The 23981-nt window shown below is 41.0% G+C and overlaps 2 protein-coding genes across 2 annotated transcripts in view; one reads left to right on the forward strand and one right to left on the reverse strand.

The window, feature by feature from the left end:
• Positions 1-23981, reverse strand: part of LOC121718035 (NACHT, LRR and PYD domains-containing protein 12-like) — a 1225568-nt gene that overhangs the window by 1083859 nt on the left and 117728 nt on the right. The window contains exon 27 of the mRNA XM_042102784.1: positions 4011-4077. Within this exon, the coding sequence (XP_041958718.1) occupies positions 4011-4077 (67 nt within the window). The remainder of the gene's footprint in view (positions 1-4010; positions 4078-23981) is intronic.
• LOC121718038 (NACHT, LRR and PYD domains-containing protein 14-like) overlaps positions 1-23981 on the forward strand; it is a 95181-nt gene that overhangs the window by 1069 nt on the left and 70131 nt on the right. The window contains exons 2-8 of the mRNA XM_042102820.1: positions 4337-4500; positions 4712-4777; positions 7461-7627; positions 16462-16626; positions 17150-18890; positions 19682-19855; positions 20085-20258. Coding sequence (XP_041958754.1) covers positions 4361-4500; positions 4712-4777; positions 7461-7627; positions 16462-16626; positions 17150-18890; positions 19682-19855; positions 20085-20258 — 2627 coding nt within the window. The 5' untranslated portion in view covers positions 4337-4360. The remainder of the gene's footprint in view (positions 1-4336; positions 4501-4711; positions 4778-7460; positions 7628-16461; positions 16627-17149; positions 18891-19681; positions 19856-20084; positions 20259-23981) is intronic.

Below are 23981 nucleotides of genomic sequence, written 5' to 3' on the forward strand. Positions count from 1 at the left end.
AAACCATGCTGGGCCTTATTTCTCACTATGGGTATACCCCGTTCATACAGTAGTTCTTCAAATTAATACGTTAACTTTGTTTATTGAAGACTGTGTAACAGAATGGCTGAAGTAAGCTATTCATGTTTAGCAAAATATCCTTTGGACAGACATCAAGAACCTCGATCAGTGAGAAACCGGTGTAACCAGCACACTTACTCACCTATAATTTGCTGTGCAAACACAGTTCAGGGTCTCCGATGGCGAGTCCATAATGCGCGCTGTCTGTGTTTTGACAGGCGCAGTGTGAGGCTACAGTGCACGCTTGGATTTAAAGATAGAAACAATGTCATCATAGCTTTCTAGAATAATCTATTATAGTTAATTTGGCAGGTTAGAATGATAAGAACAGACGAAGTGAGCAATAATCCTACTCTTTTAGCCTAGGCCTACAAAAGAAATCTGGCTAATCACATGTGTGAGGTATTCATTAGTTTCATCAGGTCCCTTGCCACCTGTGTTTAAAATGCAGCACCTAGTTTATGAATGCAGACTGCATGGTGTTTGATTTTATACACCTGTGGAAAGGGACCCGAGTTCGGAGTGGGGCCCCCATCCGATAGGGGGCCCCTGATCAGATTAAAAATGACATAGAAAATAATTTTATTAGGCTACTAGATTAGGCTGAGGATACTATCATAGGGTAAATTCCTCCAAAATTCTGAACGCTTAGCCTAGGCCTAGCCTATGGACATCATATCAAATGTTGATCAATTACAAATTTTCAGACTTTGATGTTAATTTTGACTTTTAAAAAAAGTTGGGACGGGGACAAAAGTTGGACAAGTTGTGTAATGATGAAGACAACAAAAGGAGGAATATTTCACAGCTTCGGATGACTGGCACCATGACAGGATACTATGCTATATGAATGCTATTCTTTTGACTTTTAGTTTTGTTGCTACTGTGCATTAAGGACAGACCGAGTCCTTAGGAATACTGTCCATCGGTGGTGGTTGGCTTAGAAACATTTTCAGAAATGTTTTCATTTTCAGAAACGATATTTAAAAAAAAATATTGCGATAATGCGGATAACCTGATCATTTTGGTCACTATGATTGTGATGTTAAATCATACCATTACATCTCTCTACCCTCTACTAAAATGAATGGGCTGGAACTTAACTTTGCAGTTGTCAGCTCATAAACCGATAGTATTAAACCCACAATACTGACTGAATTTGTGTATACTATGTGTGTGGTTCACTTACATTGTGATTTAGATAGATAGATAGATAGATACTTTATTGATGCCCAGGGGGAAATTCAAGGTGTCAGTAGCATATAGACATCACACACAACATGCACTTACAGTAGAAAAAGAAAGCTCCACTGTACAATAGAAACAATAGAAGATAAACATGATACTAAAATACTAAATACTAAATATACTATAAAAACTAAATCAAATATCAAATATCAACATATAGTGTGCTTAAGGATGCTTAAGGATGATCAAGCATGACAGGGCAGGGACTGAGCCTGTAATTCAGAGTGCAGCTGAGGATGATCGCTTCCTTGTTGTCCCTATCAAGCGTGCCATGGTCGTGGACCCCTCATAAGACACAAGCAAGATGCAATATACAGTTGAACGGGTGAGGATAGTAATATGGCCATATAAGAGAATACTGTATAATGTAGACAAGATAATATAACAAAACTATGTCAGTGCAAGAATAGGTTGAGGTAAAGGGTTGCAGCCCTTGGTCAAGTATTGAGGCAATTAAGCATCAAGTACAGCCACAGTCCAGGAGGGAGGGAGGTGTTGTGCAAATATGCTAATATAGCATGTAAACAGACTATGCAGAGAAGTCTATCTCTCCTCTACCCTTAAGTGAAGCGTTGAATTGTTCAATGGCCTTGGGGACAAATGACTTCCTCAATCTATCAGTTGGGCATGACAGTGAGCAAAGTCTCCAGCTGATCAGGCTCTTCTGCTTTACAATAGTGATATGGAGTGGATGACATTCATTGTCCAAGATTCTGATCAGTTTGTTCAGTTTTGTCTGATATTGAAGTGATGCACTCCAGTTCGGCTCCCACGACAGAGCCAGCTTTCCTTACCAGCCTCTCTAGTCGCCCAGTATCCCTCTTCTTTGGGCTTCCTCCCCAGCATACCACAGCATAGAAGAGAACGCTGGCAACAGCAGACTGGTAAAACATTCTGAGGAGCTTACTTCAGACATTGAAGGACCGCAGCCTCCTCAGGAAGTACAGCCTGCTCTGCCCTTTCTTGTAGAGTGCTTCAGTATTGGCTGACCAGTCCAGTTTATTGTCCAGTTGTAAGAGATACTTTTACTGTAGGTGTTTACCACCTCCACATTGACCCCATCAATGGAGACTGGTAGCAGAGTGGGCTTTGACCTGCGGAAATCCACCACCATCTCCTTGGTCTTCACAGTGTTGAGTTGAAGGTGGTTGAGTTTGCACCACTGCACAAAGTCCTCCACCAGGCTCCTGTACTCCTCCTCTTGTTCGTCCCTGATACACCCAACAATTGCAGTATCATCATAGAACTTCTGCATGTGGCATGACTTAGTATTGTAGCAGAAGTCAGATGTGTAGGGTGAACAGGACTGGTGAGAGCACAGTTCCCTGTGGAGCTCCGGTGCTGCTGATCACAGTGTCAGAGAGACAGTTCTTCAGTCTCACAAACTGTGGCCGCTCGGTCAGGTAATCTGTAATCCAGGATACCAGGTGAGCGTCCACACCCATCTGCAAGAGTTTGTCTCTCAGTCTAAGGGGTTGGGTGGTGTTAAAAGCACTTGAGAAATCAAAGAACATGATTCTCACAGCACTTTTCCCCTTGTCTAGGTGAGAATGTGTCCTGTGTAGGAGATAAGTGATAGCGTCGTCCACGCCCACTTTCTCCTGGTATGCAAACTGTAACAGGTCTAGTGCATGGCGTACCTGGGGTCTGAGTATGCGCAGGACCAGTCGCTCCATTGTCTTCATCACATGTGATGTTAGAGTGACAGACCTGTAATCATTAAGCTCACTTGGGTGTGGCTTCTTAGGGACGGGGGTGAGACATGATGTCTTCCACAGTGTTGGTACTCGTCCGAGACGGAGACTCAGGTTAAAAAAATGTGCCTCAGTGGCTCTCCCAGTTCAGCAGCACAGACCTTGAGCAGCCTTGGACACAGTCTGTCCGGCCCAGCTGCCTTCCTAGGTCGAAGTTTCTTTAGCGGTCCATTGACCTGATCAGCAGTGATGATGGGGGGGGGGGGGGGGGGGTACGTCTGAGGGGGTTATCGGGTGGCTGGAGGCTGATAGTTGTTGACTGAAGCCATTGTCACATTGGCTGTTGACTGAAGCCGTTGTCACCATTTGGGGGATGGGTGCGATAGCCTGTGATGATGGGGGTGAGTGTTGCACTGAGAGTGAGTGGGGAGGTGTGGGTTGGGCAGGCAAGAGCAGTGTCTGAGTCAGCAGTGAGTGGTGGACAGACCACTGCCATTGGAGCTGGAGCAGGGCAGTAAAAGTGGTTCAGCTGGTTCACCCTGTCCAGGTCCCCCTCCACAGAGCTGCTGCTCTTCTTACCGTGGTCTTCATACCGTCCCATACCTCCTTCATGTTGTTCTCCTGTAACTTCTGTTCCACCTTCCTTCTGTAGTCCTCCTTAGCCTCTTTCAGCTTGACTTTGAGTTCCCCCTGTACGCGCCTCAGCTCTGCCATGTCCCCCTCTCTGAACGCCACCTTTTTCCTATTTAGAAGGGTCTTGACATTGCTGGTTATCCAAAACTTGTTGTTATGAAAGCAGCGTACAGTTCTGGTGGGAACAACAATGTCAATGCAGAAGTTCAGGTGGTCTTTGTGCAATGTGTGACCTCCTCTAAGTCCTCTCCATTCTGTAACACACTCCAGTCAGTGCACCCGAAGCTGTCCCGAAGGAGTCTCTCAGAGCGTCCATTTGCCTACATTTGGCCACAATAGATCCATTAGGTGTTATATTCTGTAAGGGAAACCAATGACTGCAAAGCAGAGGCTACAACCCCAAAGGATTCTTCTGGTAGATTACAACCAGCAAGTCTGCATAGAGTGAGAGGTCAAGAGACAGAATAATACTTGGCATGGCAACATGTAGGCACTTCCAGTCGGCCTTTAAAGTTTTGCGGCCATGCTGATTTCTGTAAAGGGGATGATATTTCGCTGTTTGTATACATTCTTTGCTATGCTCTCCAGCAGCCTGGAGTGTGCGGTCATAGTCCCTCCCTCTCTAGGGCCATTCCCCACAGCCCTGGTAATACCGTGGTAACAACTATCACAATAACAATCTTATTTATCAATGCCTGCAGTTTTGGGGAACTACATCTTGGAAAATGAGTGTTCATATGAAAGAAGGGAGTCTCCATATAGAGACTACAGATGAGGCCCATACTTCCTCTGTTAAAGCCCCCCCAAAGACCAAAGAGGAAAGTACTACGTGTAGACCGTGGAAAGTACCATGTGAAACTGCAAGGTAAGAATTCTGTTTTGATCAGACATATTTTCCAGCTTGGACATACAACTTTGAATTTAAATTTTGGAACTTTTCGTTACAGAAGATACCAATTGCACTCTACAAGATTAAAGATAGTGTTGTACTATTAAATGTGTGAAATGAAATGGCAATGTAACCAATGTAATGAAACTACTAACTACTAAGAATACTATGTATTCTTTCTCTCCAGTAAACAAGAACTGCAAGCTTACATAACGAAGACCCCCTCAGCGTTTAATCGACGGTTTTTCAGGAGGTAGAACCTTTTGGAATGTATTGTAATTCATGAATTAACCTTCAACAGTGTACCAATGTGTAAAAGGAGAATTCCGGCGATTTTTGACATACATGTAGATCTCCATTCCTCGAGTTCACCAAGTACTGCTAAAGCATCCAGGCAGCTACAGTGCTACACTCTGGGGGCATGAACATGGGGGCTCATAAACATGCCCCCAGAGTGTAACACTGTAGTTGCCTGGAAGCTCTAACGGTTGTTGCAGCCACTCAAGCTAGATAAAAACGATTGTTTTTGGGGGGGTTTCGTACCAACAGTACTCGGTGACCTCGAGAAATGGAGATCTACTGTATGTCTATAAAATCACCTGAATTCTCCTTTAATATACATTCACACATTCATGCATGCTTGCCCTCTTAACCCTTAAAGGAGTACCGTCACACTGGTGTGACGGGAATGTTGAGAAATGAACGTTCTAAAGAATATCTGGGTTCATTGAATTCAACATAGAATTTTAGAACCTTCAATTGTTGCGGAACTTAGAATGTTCAAAAACCTACACCTTTAAGGGTTAAAAAACGTATTCCTGACCGGCCCTCAATAATAGTGTAATCCTACTGTATGCTTTTAAAGTAGCATGCCATGTCTACCATCTGGAGATTGTAGATTTCATTTAATGCTGGATGACATGGGGGGCCAGCTTCACGGCGGTACACATCAGTTATGTATGATGAATGAGCCTCCATGAGCAGCAACGAGTAACGGAATTGTGCTGTCCTTCTGCCTTGTCTGTGCCTTCCTTGCTCTGTACTAAAGTTTGTTAGTTGTGCAAAAGACAGACACAGCTTTTCTGCTGCTGCACAGTCGCCCAAGAGCAAGAGCCACAAGTAGTTAAGTTATACTGTATAGCCCTGTAGGAAGTTTCCATTGGAAATTTGTTCTCTGCATTTTACCCATCCAGGGGTAGTGTACACACATTCAAACACACACACTCAGAGCAGTGAGCTCACTAGGAGCACACCCACACTATGAGCACACATACACACCCGGAGCAGAGGGCAGCCCTTAATCCGTCACCTGGGGAGCAGTTGGGGGTTAGATGCCTTGGTCAAGGGCACCTCATCCGTGGATGTGGATGTGGGAGAGCGTTGTTCAATCACTCCCCTCACCCACATTTTTCCTACCAGTCAGGGATCGAACCAGCTACCCTTTGGTCATAAGTCCAATTCCCTAACCAGTAGATAGATAGATAGATAGATAAGATAAATAGATAGATAGATAGATAGATAGATAGATAGATAGATAAATAGATAGATAGATAGATAGATAATAGACAAACAGACCGGCAGACACTGTTTTGATCCCCAAGGGGAAATTCAATAAGCCCCGGATGCCCCCCAGTAGTAGTAGACTCTGAAATAAAGCTTCATTATGGAATAAAGGGACACAAATGTGTTTGATAAATCAGCAATGCAGTGGTTGCGTCATACATACAAGGTGGATAGATAGTGAATGATATTGTAATGACTACAGAAGGGACCCAGGTGCGGGAAGCAAAGGAGTTTTATTTAGCGACAGTACAGAGGGAAGATCCACAGACGTAATTCAGTACAGTCCAACTTCGGTACGCAGGCAGGGATATAACAGGCAAAAGTGTCCAAAGCACAATCCAAAAGGCAGTTCAGAAAACACGGTCCAAGTCGTAACAGGTCGGTCGAAATCAGAAAGCGGCAGTCCAATACAGAATCCAAATTCACAGTCGGGAAAAACAATCTGGGTCATACACGAAATATTCAATGCATATAATCACGGCTTAGTATGTTGAACAAGCTACAAACAATTCCTCACACTGAGGCCAGCCAGGAGAGTCTCTAAAATAGTCTACGGCTCATTAGTGCATTACTTTCAGGTGTTCAAAACTCCGGTGAGCCCGGTCGGCTCTGGAGGGGGCGTGCGACTGCTCTCCCTGTGGCGCAGCTTCGATGTTACAGATATAGTGGAACACTCAGACAAACCGTGGTAATATCAAATATTATAAATGAGGCACCTGCCAGACATGCTGGCTTTGGTGGGCTAACACACCCACAAGATGAACTCTCCCTCACAATATATTTTCCATTAGATTAAAACGCAATAAGCATTTCAGTTTTCCCTATTCAAGGCGTGATAAGTTTTGTTTGTTTGAGGGCAATTCCACGCAAAACCGTCACGTCCATAACGCCAACACAATGCCATGGTATGGTATGATGTGAATGATGATTACTTTTCTTGGTTGTAGAACTTACATGAAAAACTTTTCACATAATTATTCGCATCATACAAATACCTTGGCATTTAGTTGGCATTAAGGACGTGACAGTTTTGTGTGGAATTGCCCTTGTGTTTATTTTTATATTTACATTTATAAGCAGACGCTTTTGTGCAAAAAAATGTACATTACATTTTAACCAAGGACCAAATGAAACACACCAGAGAGGTATAGCTAACCTACTTCAGTATTCCCAGAAAAATTCCATGGGTTTCAGGGTTTCATTTTTGTTTGGGGGCTGCCCCCACTCTGTTAGCGGTTGTGAGGAAATGATTGCTGTATGTGACCAAAATATTATGGGCTTGACATCGCGTAAAATCCCTGACTGCACCTTTAATGTTTGGGAGATGCCTAACTACTTACTGTATATTAATTTATCTTATGTTGTTGACTCAGGGGATGCACCATTTGTGGCCAGAGTCAGAAGGATCCTGTACACATCCCATGTGGACATGTTTTCTGCAGGCAGTGCATTCTCCTACACCTGGAAACTCAGAGTGCAACTGGAGAGTACACCTGTCCTAACTGCAGACGTAGATATTTAACACGTCCAACATTGCAGGGTGAGAAAAAAGAAAATATATTTTTTTATTATGTTTGTTTTTCCAAACTGATCCTGGTTACTGCTTCAAAGTTATGAAACTAATCTAAAAGATCATTAAAGGAATTCTAGCATTTTTTAACCTGGGACCCTAATGATGGAAAGCAGTGAAAATGTGATGTTAGATCAATTTCAACTCCAGAAAATGTGATTATTTCCAAAAACCCTATTCATTTTCAGTGGTCACTTCCACCACCTTGTGAGGAGTACAGTAAGTCCATAAAAGTCGATTAGCGAATGCTTTGCAAACTATTCTTAATCGACACAAAAGGAGGAGAGTTTGACTACAGTACGGGACTTTTTCTTCGGAAGATGGCGGTGACTGGAGTAGCATAGTAATATAATGCCACAAAAAGTTTGCCACAAAATGTGCATAAAGGAGACTGATGCACCGAAATGACATTTAGCAGTATTGGGTTAATCTTTAGCATAATGGTAATTATGTACGCCCCAACCAGGAGGATCACAAAGAGCTTTATGGTAATTACTACTATTTGTATGAAATGATGTCCATGGGGAAGGGTGTGAGCCAAGTGGTATTTGTGACAGTTGTGTAAACACCCCCCCCCCCCACCCAGAGAAATAATGGATTTGAGTAAATTCATTCAAGTTTTGGTCATACCCAGGACCAGGCATCCCTAGACCCCTTTTACTGCGGCACGTGCCGAACTGCTGTGGCCCCATAAAATCTCAGGTTAAGCTAGTTCCTTTATTTAGCAGCGAAAATGTATTTAGAGAGTAATGGGGGAAAATAAATGTTGTCAAAATCCTCAAAGTCAAAGCAACAGAGATTAAAGCAGCAATGCAAAATTTAAACCGAGAGACACACACATGACGGTCAAACCATGGCGTGCATAGCCCATCCGTACACAAAGCAGTATAGGCTATCGACGTGCAAAACAAGAATCGCAGTATTGCCAGACCAGCTGGCTATGTTCAGTATAGCCAACATGAATAAACTTTTTAATGAACATGAAACCTAAGAAAAATTTAGCGTCCTGAGTAGGTTATTATGTTAGTGCAAATAATATTACTAGATTAGGCCTATGATCTACATACAATTGATCAAATTAAAGTTGCACAGGTAACCACTTCTGAATAATTTCATGGAGTGCTGAAATGTATGCACCAATTCTGAACTGTGAAACTCATGAACCATACTTGTTGTGAACATATTGTAGTATTATCATAACCATTCTATATGTGTGTGCATAATTACAATTGTACAATTGTGCATAATCACAATTCTAAAGTGTTCTAAATAGTTACAGTGCACATATCTCCATAAATATAAATAAGTGAGTGAAATATTGTAATGTCCTCTTAAGATTGATGTATTTCAACTTTAAAATATAAAACTAATTCTGGGGACCATGCCCCGGATACCCAGATGGCGGGGCCTGTGCCCCAGTGCAGTTTTAGGTCTATTGAAGCCAGTGATGCGATATCATAGATATAGAATTGTGGGGTAGAAAACACATTTTATCCCGTCACTTTTCATAATTCGCCCAAACCTGTGGCATACAGTAAGCAATTGTGTACTTGTAGGTTGTGAAAAGTCATGGAAATTACATTCAAGGTCATTAAAAAGGTTTTGAAATGTTGTCAGTGAAATTGGGTCGGAACCCTGTCTGCAGTCTGGCTTGATCTTTTTTTGTCATAATGTTCCCAGCAGTTGGAAAGATCTGTTTGGGTGTAGTGGATGTCTTAGGCACAGACAGTAGTGGATGTCTTAGGCACAGACAGTAGTGGATGTCTTAGGCACAGACAGTAGTGGATGTCTTAGGCACAGACAGTAGTGGATGTCTTAGGCACAGACAGTAGGCTCTTGCAGAGCAGCCAGGTTGGGGAACCATGCTTCATTTTCCTTCCACCATTGTAGACGGCTATTAACATGATTATCTCTGCAGGTCTACCCCCCAGCCAGGGGTAGGCCGGCAGGGAGGAGGATGTGGCTGGGGGGTAGACCGGCAGGGAGGAGGATGGGGCTGGGGGGGGTAGACCAGCAGGGAGGAGGATGTGGCTGGGGGGTAGACCGGCAGGGAGGAGGATGGGGCTGGGGGGGGTAGACAGGCAGGGAGGAGGATGGGGCTGGGGGGGGTAGACCGGCAGGGAGGAGGATGGGGCTGGGGGGGGTAGACAGGCAGGGAGGAGGATATGGCTGGGGGGTAGACCGGCAGGGAGGAGGATGGGGCTGGGGGGGGTAGACCGGCAGGGAGGAGGATGGGGCTGGGGGGGGTAGACAGGCAGGGAGGAGGATGTTACAACCAGGGTAGCATGGATAAGACAACCGATGCATAGTCACCCAATGTAACCTGTAGCCAATTATAAATATCATAATAGCAGAAGAGATGGGCCAGTGATATGATATAATTAACCCAACAACAATGAAAAGGAGGTGGAATATATTTCCATCATTCACAAATGTTATTCATGATTGTAACAAAGCACATTAGGAAGTTTTATATTTACAGTTTATTTTACATTCATTTGATAGATGCAAGACTCTCCTGCTATTCTAGACAAATAATTTCAGTCAGAAATCCCTGCGCTGAATGCACAGAGATTTGCTCATCATTATATCAAGCCTTCATTGAGAGTCTATTGACATTTTCTTTTATATGTTGGTTTAATGGACTCTCTGTGAAGGACAAAAAGAGCTTGAGCGACATTGTCAAAGTATGCTCAAAAATCACTACCCAGTTAGAAGATCTCTGTTCTCTCTGGAAAATACAGGTGGTTTAGAAAGCAGAGAGAATATCTTGCCAACCAAATCATGTACTCAGTAATGAATTGGTTATCATGCAGTCAGGTCGGCGGTACCATGTAGCCTATCAATACGTAAAACTAACCGCTATGCCAACTCATTCATTCCCTCTGCCTAAATGAGCATCATATAAGACTGTTAAAAGAATGCACATAACTACAACAATACTGGTTCTTGTACTCCGTTGCTCTGTTCCGTCACTGGCAGGTGAAGTGTGTATGTGTGTGTGTGAGTGTGTGTGAGTCAGTGTGTGTGTGAGAGAGTGTGTGTGTGTGAGTGTGTGTGTGTCTGTGTCTGTGTGTGGCTGTAGACAGGTAATGTATGACTGCTGTAGTACTTATTTATTTGTCTATGTATTATTCTTAACATTGCATACATTTATACCCTTCATGGATGGGTTGGCTGCAGGGCCGGTTCTCCCTATACGCACACTAGGGGAGAGCCGGGACGATTGAAACACGGGACGAATGAAACAATCCAGTTTTCTCCGAGTGTAATTATGATAGACAGACATCCTTCGGTCAAAACATAGAGCATGTTAACCTCCTTCTATCAGCCAAATATCTTCCTGCTATGTCATTTTATCACGGAGTTACTGGCAATAAACGAGTTTTGATGTGCAAAAGTAAACTTCATTAGCGGTTACATTTTTTTGATTATCAATGAGTGTTTTTCATTTCAAAGTTCGACTTAATGCTTATTCAGTAGACCATTTATTGTTCTCCACAATCCCAGACTTTCATATTGCATTGTTTACATGGAAAGCAAAACAAGCCATAGTGACATATGTCTGTGTCGGGACGATTGTCCCAACCAGGCTGTAACTCCATGTATTTTAATTAAATGCACACATATCTGTGTTTAAACAATCATTTATGGAGGTGAGACATGGAAAAACAGTTTTAGGAAGATGAAAATACATTTGGGCACAGTTGAGCTAACCACGGGATCCGTGAATTTTATTCATGTATTTTATATGCTACATGTGCAACCTACAATGCATATGCATTTCAAGACACAGCCTAGTCAAAACGAGTGAACAATAATGAAAATGTAGCCTACACGTCAGTGTTTTACATATCAACGAATGACTAAACCAGGGGTGTCCAAACTGCGGCCAGCCACGCACTTTAATCCGGCCCGCCGAGCATTTATTAGTTTATCATAGGCCGCTTGCTATTTTTTTCCAGCGATAGACGACGTTGTGGTTAACTTTAGGCTACTGCAAACTGTTTTACACTCTTCTTAGAGAACGTTTACAATGTCAATGTCAAAACAGCTTGTTACATCGAGTTACATAGTATCTCCATTGCAGCAGATCTAACTACGTTATGCTAGTCCATTTAATTGGGGACGCATTTGAGCGTGGAAGAGAGCGCGATGGCAACAGATGTTCCCACTACTGACCATTTATAAACTGTGCGAGGGCACAGCCATAGGCACAGCACTAGCCATAGGCTATATTTGAGTGGAGCTGGCAAAGAGTCTATTTGTGTGTTGAAATCAACTTCCAAACAAATGTTTTGTGCGTGCAATTTTCAAAACCCAATGTGGCCCTTCAGTCAAAAAGTTTGGACACCCCTGGACTAAAAGATTACAGTAAACTCATGAACAAGAAGCAGAGCTTAAATGGCTAATGGGGAGCGTTGGGAGGATTCCCGGTGGGCCGTTAACGTTTTCCCAAATATTAACAAAGTAGCACGCACAAAACATTTGTTTGGAAGTTGTTTGGAAGTTTGGAAGTCGCAGTCAAGTCTATTTGCAGTAATTTAGGTGAGTAAATGTGAGAGGAAGAATTTGGGTGAGCCAGATAGGAAGTCCAATATGTTTAGGGAAAAAATATTTTTGTCACTGAAATTAATTAATAATCGTGATAAATAATCGTGATCTCAATATTGATCAAAATAATTGTGATTATCATTTTGGCCATAATCGTGCAGCCCTATCGTTAAGCCTACTTATTTGGATGTACAGTGGCCTAACCCACGTAAAAACCGAGTGAAACGACATTTTCAACAATATAAACATGATATAAATGGGAAAGCTAACCGTTCTAGCTATAAACATGGCAGAATCATCCACAGGGCATGATATTTCAAAATCCGTTTCATACACGCTTCACGATGATGGCAATTGTTGTTAACAGACATGCACAAAGACGTATAGCCCTGCAACAATCTATCTAAAATAAAACCTTTTGGGAGTACCATTCATGTATGCCACTTGAGGAGTGTGACACAGCAGAAACTATTGCTTCCTGGGTGGAAATGATTGCCAGAGAGGTTTGCTTTATCACTCATTGACAATCAGTGCCGGTTCAGACCTCCATGGGGCTCAGCAGCCAACTGGGGTGTTGGATTTGGGTTCTTCTTGTGAAAAAAATCCTCCATACTGCTTTGCTTAACCCTGAAAAGGTGACAAATATAAAGCACATAAATAATGACAATAAGAGAAAATCTGATTTTGTTTGATAATTTCCACATAATTACAGATGGTGATACTAGTATCACATAGGCTACTAGATCCCATTTGTTGGACACATATTCAGAAATGATTATACCTCAATCTCAAAAGGATTACTGTGTAAGATTGTTCATTTTAAATCACTGTATGTCAGAGCATCCCTTCTTAATTCTGCACATGGCTTACTGGAATATGGAATTTCATACAGGTTGCTGGAATATGGAATTTCATAACTGAAGTAATAGCCTATGTTGATAATTAATCACTGACAAATGCATTGCACATACGGCAAGTAACGATTTAGAGAATGAGTCTCTAATGTAACAGACTGTAATCGATTAAGTAGGGCTGTCAAAATAACTGATTAATTTCGATTAATTAATTTGAGAAAAAATAACTGATAAAAAAAAAATAGTGCAGATTAATCGATTCAGTATGATCTTTGACCCCGAGCCGTTCTAGTCAGTAAAAATTAGACTGTAAAATGAAGGAGAGAGAAGAAAACGTGCTGCCTGGATCATTGATTGGAACATTTACTTTTTAAAAACGGCCTGATGGTGTTCATAAAAAATAAAGTGTTGAAAATAAAGTCCTCTGCAATGTCTGCAGCAAGGAATTTGCATATCACCGGAGTTCATCAACTCTATAGTCGCACATCAATGCAAAGAAATAAGTGTTGACATTGAGGGGAGTGTTCATTTATTTTCATTGTGTCCCCTAGGTTATATCTGTGGCCTGAAATGCCTTGTATGTGAAAAAAACTTCTTCCTGAAGCACTTTTGAATTGATTTCCTCAGCATATTAGGTCATATCATAGATTATTATGACAATTATTTGAACAGTGAAAATAATAATAAAAGAGTTTTTGAACTTTAATGTCACTAATGCTGATTATTCAATGATTTATTTGAATTTAAATATTTAAAATACTTTCACAGCAAAAATTATACATGCGATTAATTTAGATTAATTAATCACAGAGTATGTAATTAATTAGATTCATTTTTTTAATCGATTGACAGCCCTACGATTAAGTCACTCATGACGATAGTAAACAAAAAATTTAACACTGCCTGACAGCGTTTGATGATGCTTAATGTTAAGTCATAGTAGGGCATTGAAAAGAATCAACGGACCAAAGTAACAATGGGAACACATTCCATGTCACTGTTGATAATCACACATGCTTGGGAGGGACAAACAAGCAGAACTTACAGTGTTTTGCTGTTGCTATCAGAGCTACTGAGCGGAGCGCGAGCGAGCGAGGAACGGATGGGATTTTGTTGAAGCGCGGAGCGCAGAGCACTTTTATTTTTTGCGCCCGCTCTGTTCCGCTCCAATTTCGCTCCGATACTGCTCACACCATGAGTCTGAGGCATACCCAAATCCACCCAGATTTCATGTCTTCCTCATGAAACCAAGACGTTAAATTTCAAAGATATTGGTCATAGTAAGCTCGTTGATGGTAATAATAATAATAAATTGGTTTTATATAGCGCCTTTTAAGAAACTCAAGGTCGCTTTACAAGAAGGGGTGATAGTATGTGTGTGTGTGTGTGTGTGTGTGTGTGTGTGTGTGTGTGTGTGTGTGTGTGTGAGAGTGTGTGCGCATGCGCAAATGCACTGGGTGGGAAGGTGAGGGGAATTAGAGGCCAAAGGCCTCAGTGAAGAGATGTGTTTTGAGGAGATTTTTGAACAGGATTTTAGAAAGGAAACTAAAAAAACTGTTTAGGGCCTACAAAGTCAGGGCCTACAAACATACTATTCCTACAAAACAACTAGATATTAACAATGTACTGTAGAGCAAGAACAACCATGTGGTGACACTGTTCCAGTGTGTAAAGATTCATTTTGGAATTTAAGAAGACACATTTTGCGGAAACATGAGCTACAGAGAGCAAAGAAAAACGGAGCAATTTGAATATGCTTTATATCAAGTAAGGCTGAAATAAAACTTAAATGCTAAGCCTGTATTCTTTAGGCAATTAATCCCACTGATCCCTTTAGTTTTAGGCTTATGTGTATTGACGTTGCCAAGCTTGTTCTTTGTTGCACTATCGGTGTTGCATTATCTTATAATCATAATAAATGTCCTATGAGTGAAATTGCCGTTGCTTTTAGTACATTGGGATTTAAGTTTTCTAAGGTGACAATTCGGCTTGTCGGCTAGATTATTTCTCCCTCTTTTAAATTGGAGCGAGCGTGGAGCGATTTCACTGGAGCGGGAGGATTTTGAAGTGGAGCGGAGAGTGAAATTGAGCGGAGCGGCCTGACGTGAATTTGAGCGGAGGAGCGGCCGAGTGCACAGCTATCTGAGCGAGGAGCGGGATATTCGCATCGCTCAGCTCCACTCACTAGCTCTGGTTTCTGTCCTGACTCAGTGATCCTCCTGTCTCCTCTTCAAGTGTTCATGCATTGCTGTCTTGTTAGTATGCCAGCTGCATTTCAACTGTAAGTCTACAGACTGCCACGTAGTGGAAAGGACCCTTCAAATTATGTATTTTCAAAATATAGCTTGTTTATATAGTATTTTCAAGGATCTCAGACCCCTTCTTTTACTGTTTCTCTGGATGTGGGTAAAGTCAGTTTTCTTCCTGAGCTCAATATGAAATTGATTACTCTTTCAATTTTTCTGTGAGCATCTCACTTGAAGGTGTCACAAAGCTTACTTGCATTGTATGTCTGTATCATACCTCGTATAGAAGGGATTTGAACATCTTGTAAGATTACTGTCTCATGTAAATAATCTGCTCATAGTTGTGAAATAAGAAGTTTTTATTCATAATGTCAATGCCACCCAACAGCTGTATCTATGACCGCAATGAACAAATCTTTAAATCCTACTCACATGACAGCCATGTTGTGGATAGTCATCCACTTGTGGGCATCAACGTAAATTGTACAATAACATAACAGCTACAACTCCAAAAAAGGCAGGGCAAAAACATTCCAACACTCAGAAAAACAAGAAATCCAAAATTCAGACTCTTCCAAAAGGCAAAAAGTAATAAAAACAAAAACAAACAAGTAATCCATTGTAAAAAATCACAAGAGGTTAGCGCGAAAAAAAAAACAAGAAAAAAAAACTACAAATTTACTGTAGTTTAATTTTATATTTTGTTTAGGGTCAGAGACTATGAAAGGTCATCATTCCATCTGGACGGAAACATAAGCATAAACATACCATACCATAATTCACTTAATCTGGCAACCTGAGAAGGCACAAACATGCCATATCATCACCTAAATAATGTAGATAAATTCCTAATTGATTTTTCAAACTGGGTTACATATAAGTGCATGTTTACAGTATCTGAAAAAAACGGTTGATTACAATATTTGTTAAGTAATATTACAGAAATGTTATGAAACCTGAGATGAAGTTGATTGCAGCATCTTGCTTTAAAAGGCACATTTTCATACAGTATTATATATAGATTGTCAAAGACTGCACAGGAAAATATTATATCAACAACAAATCAGACCTCTTTCATCTACTTAAGCCATGCAGGTTTTAATATCACACAACCAGAACACCTAACCTGTTTCTTTTGCAACACAAACAGAAAAGGAGCCAAGTAGTTCTGATGATGATGGGAAACTGAGTGCCAATCCAGTGCTGAACACACCCCACAAGTCTCCTCAAGGACAGTTGAAGCGACAGAAACTAGGAGAAGATTGTACCACATCTCACAGCAACAAACAGAGTGGAGAGATTGTTTCGGAGAAAGGTCAGCAATCCTGGTCACAACTGAGGAGCCATCTAAGAACCCATACTGGAAAGAAAACAGTGCATTAACTGTTTCAGTAACACAACTCACACAACACCAGAGAGTGCACTCAAAAGTGAAGCCATACTGCTTTCCTGCCTGTCACTTTGGACAAAAGCATCTGCTAAATACCATGAACATACTGTAAACATATGGCATGTAATTACAATTGTTAAAGGTACACTATGCAAGATTTTCACCTTAATATAACCTTTACGAAGCAAATTTGATGGTAAACAAACTTGTAATAGGGGTATCGTTCACCTACTATAGCCATACAGCATAGCAAACATAATTCTGAGAAATGTCTCAATGCTAAAACAGAGACACTTTCGTGTCACAGCATACCCTGGCTTACAAATAAGTGCATGTTTACAGTATCTGAAGTAATATTGCAGAAATGTTAAGAAACCTGAGATAATTGAGAAATTTCTCAACATTACAGAATATTTACTCTGTATCCTGTGTTTTGTTTATTCAATAGAGGATGATGGGTTCCTGAAGTTTCACAAAGCCAGTCTGAAGAGGAGGATTGAGCAGTGTGGTGAAAGTATAACAAAAGCCGCAAGTCAGAACAATCACAGGATCATCACAAAATATGCTGCAGACACAAACTTGTTTTCCTTGTTTGAGGAGACTGAAGAGAAATTCACTTCAGTCTCCTGCAATGACATCTTCAAAGCATCTGGTGTTATAAGAACAGTAATGACCCAGGGTGCAGCTGGCATTGGAAAAACATCCTCTGTGCACAAGTTCATTCTTGACTGGGCTGATGGAAAAGAAAACAAGGATGTGGATTTTGTGTTCATGTTTCCATTTTGGAGGCTGAATCTAGTCAAGGACATCTCCTGTAGTCTGCACAAGCTGCTGCTTAATTTCAACCTAGAGTTTGACAATTTAGCAGCTATAAAGAGATTTGATGACTCCAGAATTGTTGTGATCTTTGATGGTCTGGATGAAAGCCAACTTCATTTGGATTTCCAAAGTAACCCAATGCTGTGTGACATTTTAGAAATATCATCTGTTGATACACTAATAACAAATATCATCAAAGGCAATTTGCTTCCTTTTGCAAAGGTGTGGATAACCTCACGTGGATCATCAACCAACCAAGTTCCCTCTTGGTATATCAACCGAGTGACAGAAATTCTTCCCCTCTCTGACTCACAAATGGAGGAGTGTGTCAAAAACAGTCTAAATGATGTCACAGACGCAAGTAGCATCTTGCATCAAATCAAGTTGTCAAGAAGCCTCCATGCCATGTGTCACATCCCAGCCTTGTGTTCAATAGCAGTCAGTGTTGTTAAGAATATGCTTGAACAGGGGGAAACCAGGATGATTCAAACTTGCACTGAATTGTACTCACATTTCTTTATTAGTCAGATGAACACAGAGGCTGAGGCCAAGAGCAGTTCTGTGCAAGATGAGGGTGAGAAAATGGTCGATGAGAAGCCCCAAAGAACAAAAATGGAAATGATGTTGAGATTTTCAGAACTAGCTTTGAGACAGTTGATGAAAAGCAGTTTCACGTTTTTTGAACAGGATTTGAGAGACTGTGAAATTGATATCTCAGAGACTGCATCAATTTTCAGGATTTTCACAGAGATCAATCAAGACAAGTCTGAGTTCTTTCAGGAGAATGTTTTCCGCTTTAAGCATATGGGCATTCAGGAGTTTCTGGCTGCATTCTGCGTCTTTTATGCCTACAACAACAAAAACATGGACGTCCTAAAGCATTTATTGGAGGGCAAGTTCAGCATACAGCCTGAAGATGTTTCCCTGGATACTCTGCTGAGAAGTGCTGTGAATAAAATGTTGGAGAGGAAGAATGGACACCAATACTTTCTGCGTTTCCTTCATGGAATGTCTCTGGAGTCCAGTCAGATGCTTTTGCAAAGTGTATTGACAGATACTTGTGACAGCTCAGGGACAACTGAAAGCACACTGAAATACATAAAAGATTTGGGTAAACAGGCAGATGTCTCTATGGACAGATGTATTGATCTTCTCCACTGTCAGATTGAAATGCGAGATCCCAGTGTGATTGAAGACATTGAAAGCCTCCTGAGATCACAGAGAGAATTTTCACTCTCTCATTGGTCAGAGATTAGCATCTTAATTCAGATGTCAGGAGGGATTCTGGGTGAATTTAACCTCCAGAAGTGTCACCCTTCAGAACGCAAAACAGTACTAAGCATGTTTATGAGCTGTTGTAGAAAGGCCCAGTGAGTGTCACATTCTATTCATTTTTATTTTAAGGGAATGACTTGTTGATATACTTTGACGGCCATGTTTATAGTCATGAAAGCAGAGGGTTTCACACTCTGAAAGACTGTAAAACTGTAACTCCACATCTGTGTGCAACATTATATCTGTGTGCAACATTATCCTTCTACCACCATGTTTATAGTCATGTCATTTCATCAGGCCAGATACCATCCCGATTCCTAGTTGGGACATAAAATGCTAATAAAAATAGAATGTAATTATCTGCAAATATCCTACACCCATATTTAGCTGTGAAAAGGACATACAGTAGGCAACAAATCAAATGTTGAAAATGAACAATTTGACTATTTCATGGTTGATATTAGCACAATTTTGATGTCAGCAATATGGGGCAGGGGCAACAAAAGGTTGGAAAAGGTGTGTAATGATAAAGACTAAAAAAGCAGAAGGTGAGAGAATATGATTAAGAAGACCCTAGATTGTTGAGCAACTGAAATCCTATATCAGGCAACAATGGGAAATCCTATATCGACATTTCATTCTCAAAAGTATAGCAACTGGTCTTATAAGTGACTCAACATTTACAGAATGTCATTGAACGAAGAGGTGAATTAACACAGCAGAAAACATGCCCTTGACCCAACTTTTTTGGACGTGGTGGACATGAGTGGAAATCACTTGGCAGACCGAAAAATATCTGCTATCATTTATGCTATAGCTTCAGTTCGTGTCTGTAATTACCTCTGATAGTGCACCCTCACAAATGCAATCCTCTGTTTGCTTTCAGAGTATCAAACTGTTTCCTCTATGAGGATTTGTGTGTAATTGTGGCCTCAGCTCTCCAGCATCCACACAGTGCTCTGAGAGAGCTGGACATGAGTGGAAATCCCCTGAGGGTCGCTGGAGTTAAACAACTGTGCTCTGCACTCAAAAGTCCAAACTGTAAACTAGAAATACTGAGGTCAGTAATGCATGGTGTCACTCTTAGATTGTATGATCAAAATCAGTACACTCTAAAAAAAAATGGTGGGTAAAAAACAACTCATTTAACCCAACCGCTGGGTAAATAGTGGTTGTAAAAATATGATCCTCCAAAACTATCTGCTACCATTGGTGCTGCAGTTCAGTTCATGCCTGTAATTACCTCTGATAATGCACCCTCACAAAACCAATCCTTTCTTTGCTTTCAGAGTATCAAACTGTTTCCTCTATGAGGATTCGTGTGTAATTGTGGCCTCAGCTCTCCAGCATCCACACAGTGCTCTGAGAGAGCTGGACATGAGTGGAAATCCCCTGAGTGACTCTGGGGTTAAACAGCTGGTCTCTGCACTCAAAAGTCTAAACTGTAAACTAGAAATACTGAGGTCAGTAATGCATGGTGTCTCTTAGATTGTATGATCAAAATCAGTACACTCTAAATATGGTTGTAAAAAAAATGTAAAAGATCCTCAAACAAATATCTGCTACGATTGGTGCTACAGCTGCCGTTCATGATTGTAATTGCCTCTGATATTGCACACTCACAAACCAATCCTCTGTTTGCTTTCAGACTATCAAAATGTGAACTCTATGAGTTTATAGACTTTATTGTCATTCAAGTCATACACAAGACGGTGGAGATTGAACGAAATTGTGTTGCCTTGGCTCACAATATATCCAATTTGTAGTGCTTGACATATTAAATAAATAATAGATATGTTAAAGGAAGAGTAATACATAGCTACAAGTAACAATGTTGGATTAAGTACATTGTACAGTATTCCCCTAATGCCACAGTCAATAAGACTGGCCCCTGGACAGACGAATTTGCGAAACTGTAGGAAAGGTATAGTCCTGGGGCTTGTTTCTAGAAAGCATTGTTTGAAAGGTTGTTTCGCAACCTTGGTAGTTCACGTTGTTCTTGGATTTGGTGCTTCTAGAAAGCATAGTTCGAACTCTCAATTGCGAACAAGGATGCAAAGTTTGGTCGTTTGTCGCACTTGTGCCGTTCCTTGGTAGTTCCAGTTGGTGTAACCAAAAATCACAACCGCCTAACCAAAAACTACAAAGTGGATGTTTATCTTGTGACTCAGTGATTGATCTATGCTGTAATGTTCATTAAGAGATTGACTCCCTTACTGGGCTCATTCTTGCTATTGATTGTTATTGGTATTGGTATTGGCTTGCTTTTTGATAGGCTAGTATTATAATCTTTACAGATTCTTATAAGTACAGTGATAAATGGTGTAGTGGCTAAAGCAGGTGACTTGTCCCAGTGAACTAGTGTGACACGTAGATTAAATTGTTTTTGACTGATGTCTTGTACCTATCTCTCGATGTAGAGTGACTATATACATAAATATATATGGTCAAAACCTATTGATGTGTCTCATAGGCCTACATGTACTCTTACTCAGAAGTGAAAAGGAGAGATAGGATGCAAACTCTAACCTGACTCTCGCCAGATGAATTTCGTTCCGCCTAGCTCCACTCACATCCATCTGGGATCGCTTCCGTTGAGAGTGATTTCGGCACCAGATTTTATGGTAGAACCAATTAGGATGCAGGGCGGGAGTTTCATAGATGTGACGTAGTGTAGAAGCGACTGTGAGACTGTTCTCAGCGTCACTGGTTGGCTTCGATGTGAGAAGTTAAAGTAGCACATCAATAGACGACGGACAAGTGGCTTATCCAATCATATGCAAGGATTTTTGATGAGGCCCAGCCTTCTGAAACACCTCTCCAATGGAGCAATCCCAGATGGATGAGTGGAGTTAGGTGGAACGAAATTCATCTGGCGAGAGTCAGGTTAGCAAACTCAGTCCGAGGGGTGGGATAATCGGTTGTCTTTCAAATTCCCTCTGCACGCAATAGGACAGTGCTATGAGTCCCATGCGTTTCGCACCAGCGGAGCTAGTTGGCTAGTTCAAACTTTTGACAACTTAATAAAAGCTTAACTCGTGTCACACTGTTCGCCAACAGCAACATTATCTTATTTGTTTTCAAGTAGCAGGGAATTCAAGCCATTCAACTCTGCCATCAATCATTATGTTAAGCCCGCCTAATGACTCTATACACGATTTGATTGGCCTGATAGAAGTTTAATTCTTCGAGCTCACAAGCCAACGGAGAGTTGCTAGACTAGGGTGCATCTAGATTTCTAGGCTATATCAATGCATCATCAACAACATTGTTGGAATTACGGTGTTCGAACGTCGGAGGTAGCGAATTGTGACACAGGTACGATGCTTTCCGGAAACAGGTGTAACACTGTCGTTGTTTGGTCGTAAGTTGTGTCGTACCACGGTGGTTGAGCAACGTTGTTGCTAACTTTTCTAGAAACGAGCCCCTGAGTAGGTCTGTAGGTGGTAATGGATGTGGATGTGAAAGGAGATGTGAAAGGGGGGAGGTTATTGGGAATTCATAGGTCTGACTGAAAGGGGAAAGAAGCTATTGCAGAATCTGGTGGTGTGTCTATATGACATTATGTGACAACATGTCAGTTTTATTACTAAATACAGTCCTTTTATTTACTTAAAACAGTAGTTATGCATTTTCCATTTCTCATAAAAGATGTACCCAACAATGTGAATTATTCTTAAAGCCTCAATTAGATTAAATTTATTATTAGTCCTAGATGGGTGATTTGTGTTGCAGCAAGTGTAAAAAGACATATAACAGTTTAAATAACACACAAACAGGTAACTTGTACCATAACCTACTATAAATAGTTAAAAGGTGTCGCTGTCATAAATCACAGTATGATAATTTAGAGATGAAGGAATTTATGTTTAATCCATTTTTAAAATTTTTAAATGTAAAAATGTAAATCAGGTGTATAGGCCATGTATACTTGCGTATACAAGGAATTTGGTCTAGCATTTATCCCATCCTTGAATTAGTGAACACACAGAGCACACAGTGAGGTGAAGCACACACTAACCCGGAGCAGTGAGCTGCCTTGCTACAGCGGTGCTCAGGGAGCAATGAGGGGTTAGGTGCCTTGCTCAAGGGCACTTCAGCCGTGGATGTGGGCATGGAAGAGCAGTGCTCAACTACTTCCCCCCACACACATTTTTCCAACTGGTCTGGGATCGAACCAGTAACCCTTCAGTTCCAAGCCCTAACCACGGCTGCCCCCTAATTTTTATTTTTAGGGCAATAGGGCAATTGCTGAGCACCTGTTTGTTGTATATGTCTACCAAACTACCGAACTGTTTTCAAGCTATCTTACTACCCACATTCGTAATCTTAGCAAGGGCGTTCTTTCCTTTGGTAGCAAGGTTGCCATACCAGCAGATAATGGAGACACAATGAACTCAATATAAAAAATGTATAACAGTCATTAGGGTCTTATCCACATTAGCAAGTTTCCTTAAGGTAAACAGTCACTGTTGGCCTGTCTTATACAATGTTGCAGTGTTGAAATCAAATTTCAAGTGATTGTTAATTACTGGGTAACTGGAGGAAGTCATCTGCAGTCTATGCAACTGTCTTCAGGTTTACTAATATTTAGATGTAAAAAGCATCATCCCACCAGGAATTAAGATCACTGGATGACTAATATGTGATTATAAAGATGATACTTGGGTGGAAAAAACACCATTTCTTTTTAGGGGCTATCCTATATTTGTTTAGTCGAGGTGCCCCTAATAATCATTATGGTATTGTATGTTCTATTCTGAATGAAGGCTCTCCAGATGTCAACTCACAAACACAAGCTGTGAGACTTTGCACTATGCACTGGGTTCTGAACACTCCTGTTTGAAAGAGCTGGATGTGAGCAACAATTATCTGGAGGAGTCAGGAGTGAAGCTGCTTACTGAGAGACTGGAAGATCCGAAGTGTAATCTGGAGGCACTCAAGTAAGTCAGCTGACTGAGATGGTAATGAATTGGAATGAAAGATACTGAAACAATTGGGGGGTGGATGAAAGTACTTTTAAATAAGTGCATTTGAAGAGTTTGGTTCCAAAACGCTATCCACCATTTTAATGAATTTTCATAAATCATTTTTTTTTTTACATTTTATTTTCCAAATAATTTCAGTAGAACTGTAATTGAGTATTGTAATTTGATTTATATTTACTCAATCAAAACAACACAATT

This window comes from Alosa sapidissima, chromosome 9, assembly GCF_018492685.1.
Source record: "Alosa sapidissima isolate fAloSap1 chromosome 9, fAloSap1.pri, whole genome shotgun sequence".
Classification (NCBI taxonomy): domain Eukaryota; kingdom Metazoa; phylum Chordata; class Actinopteri; order Clupeiformes; family Clupeidae; genus Alosa; species Alosa sapidissima.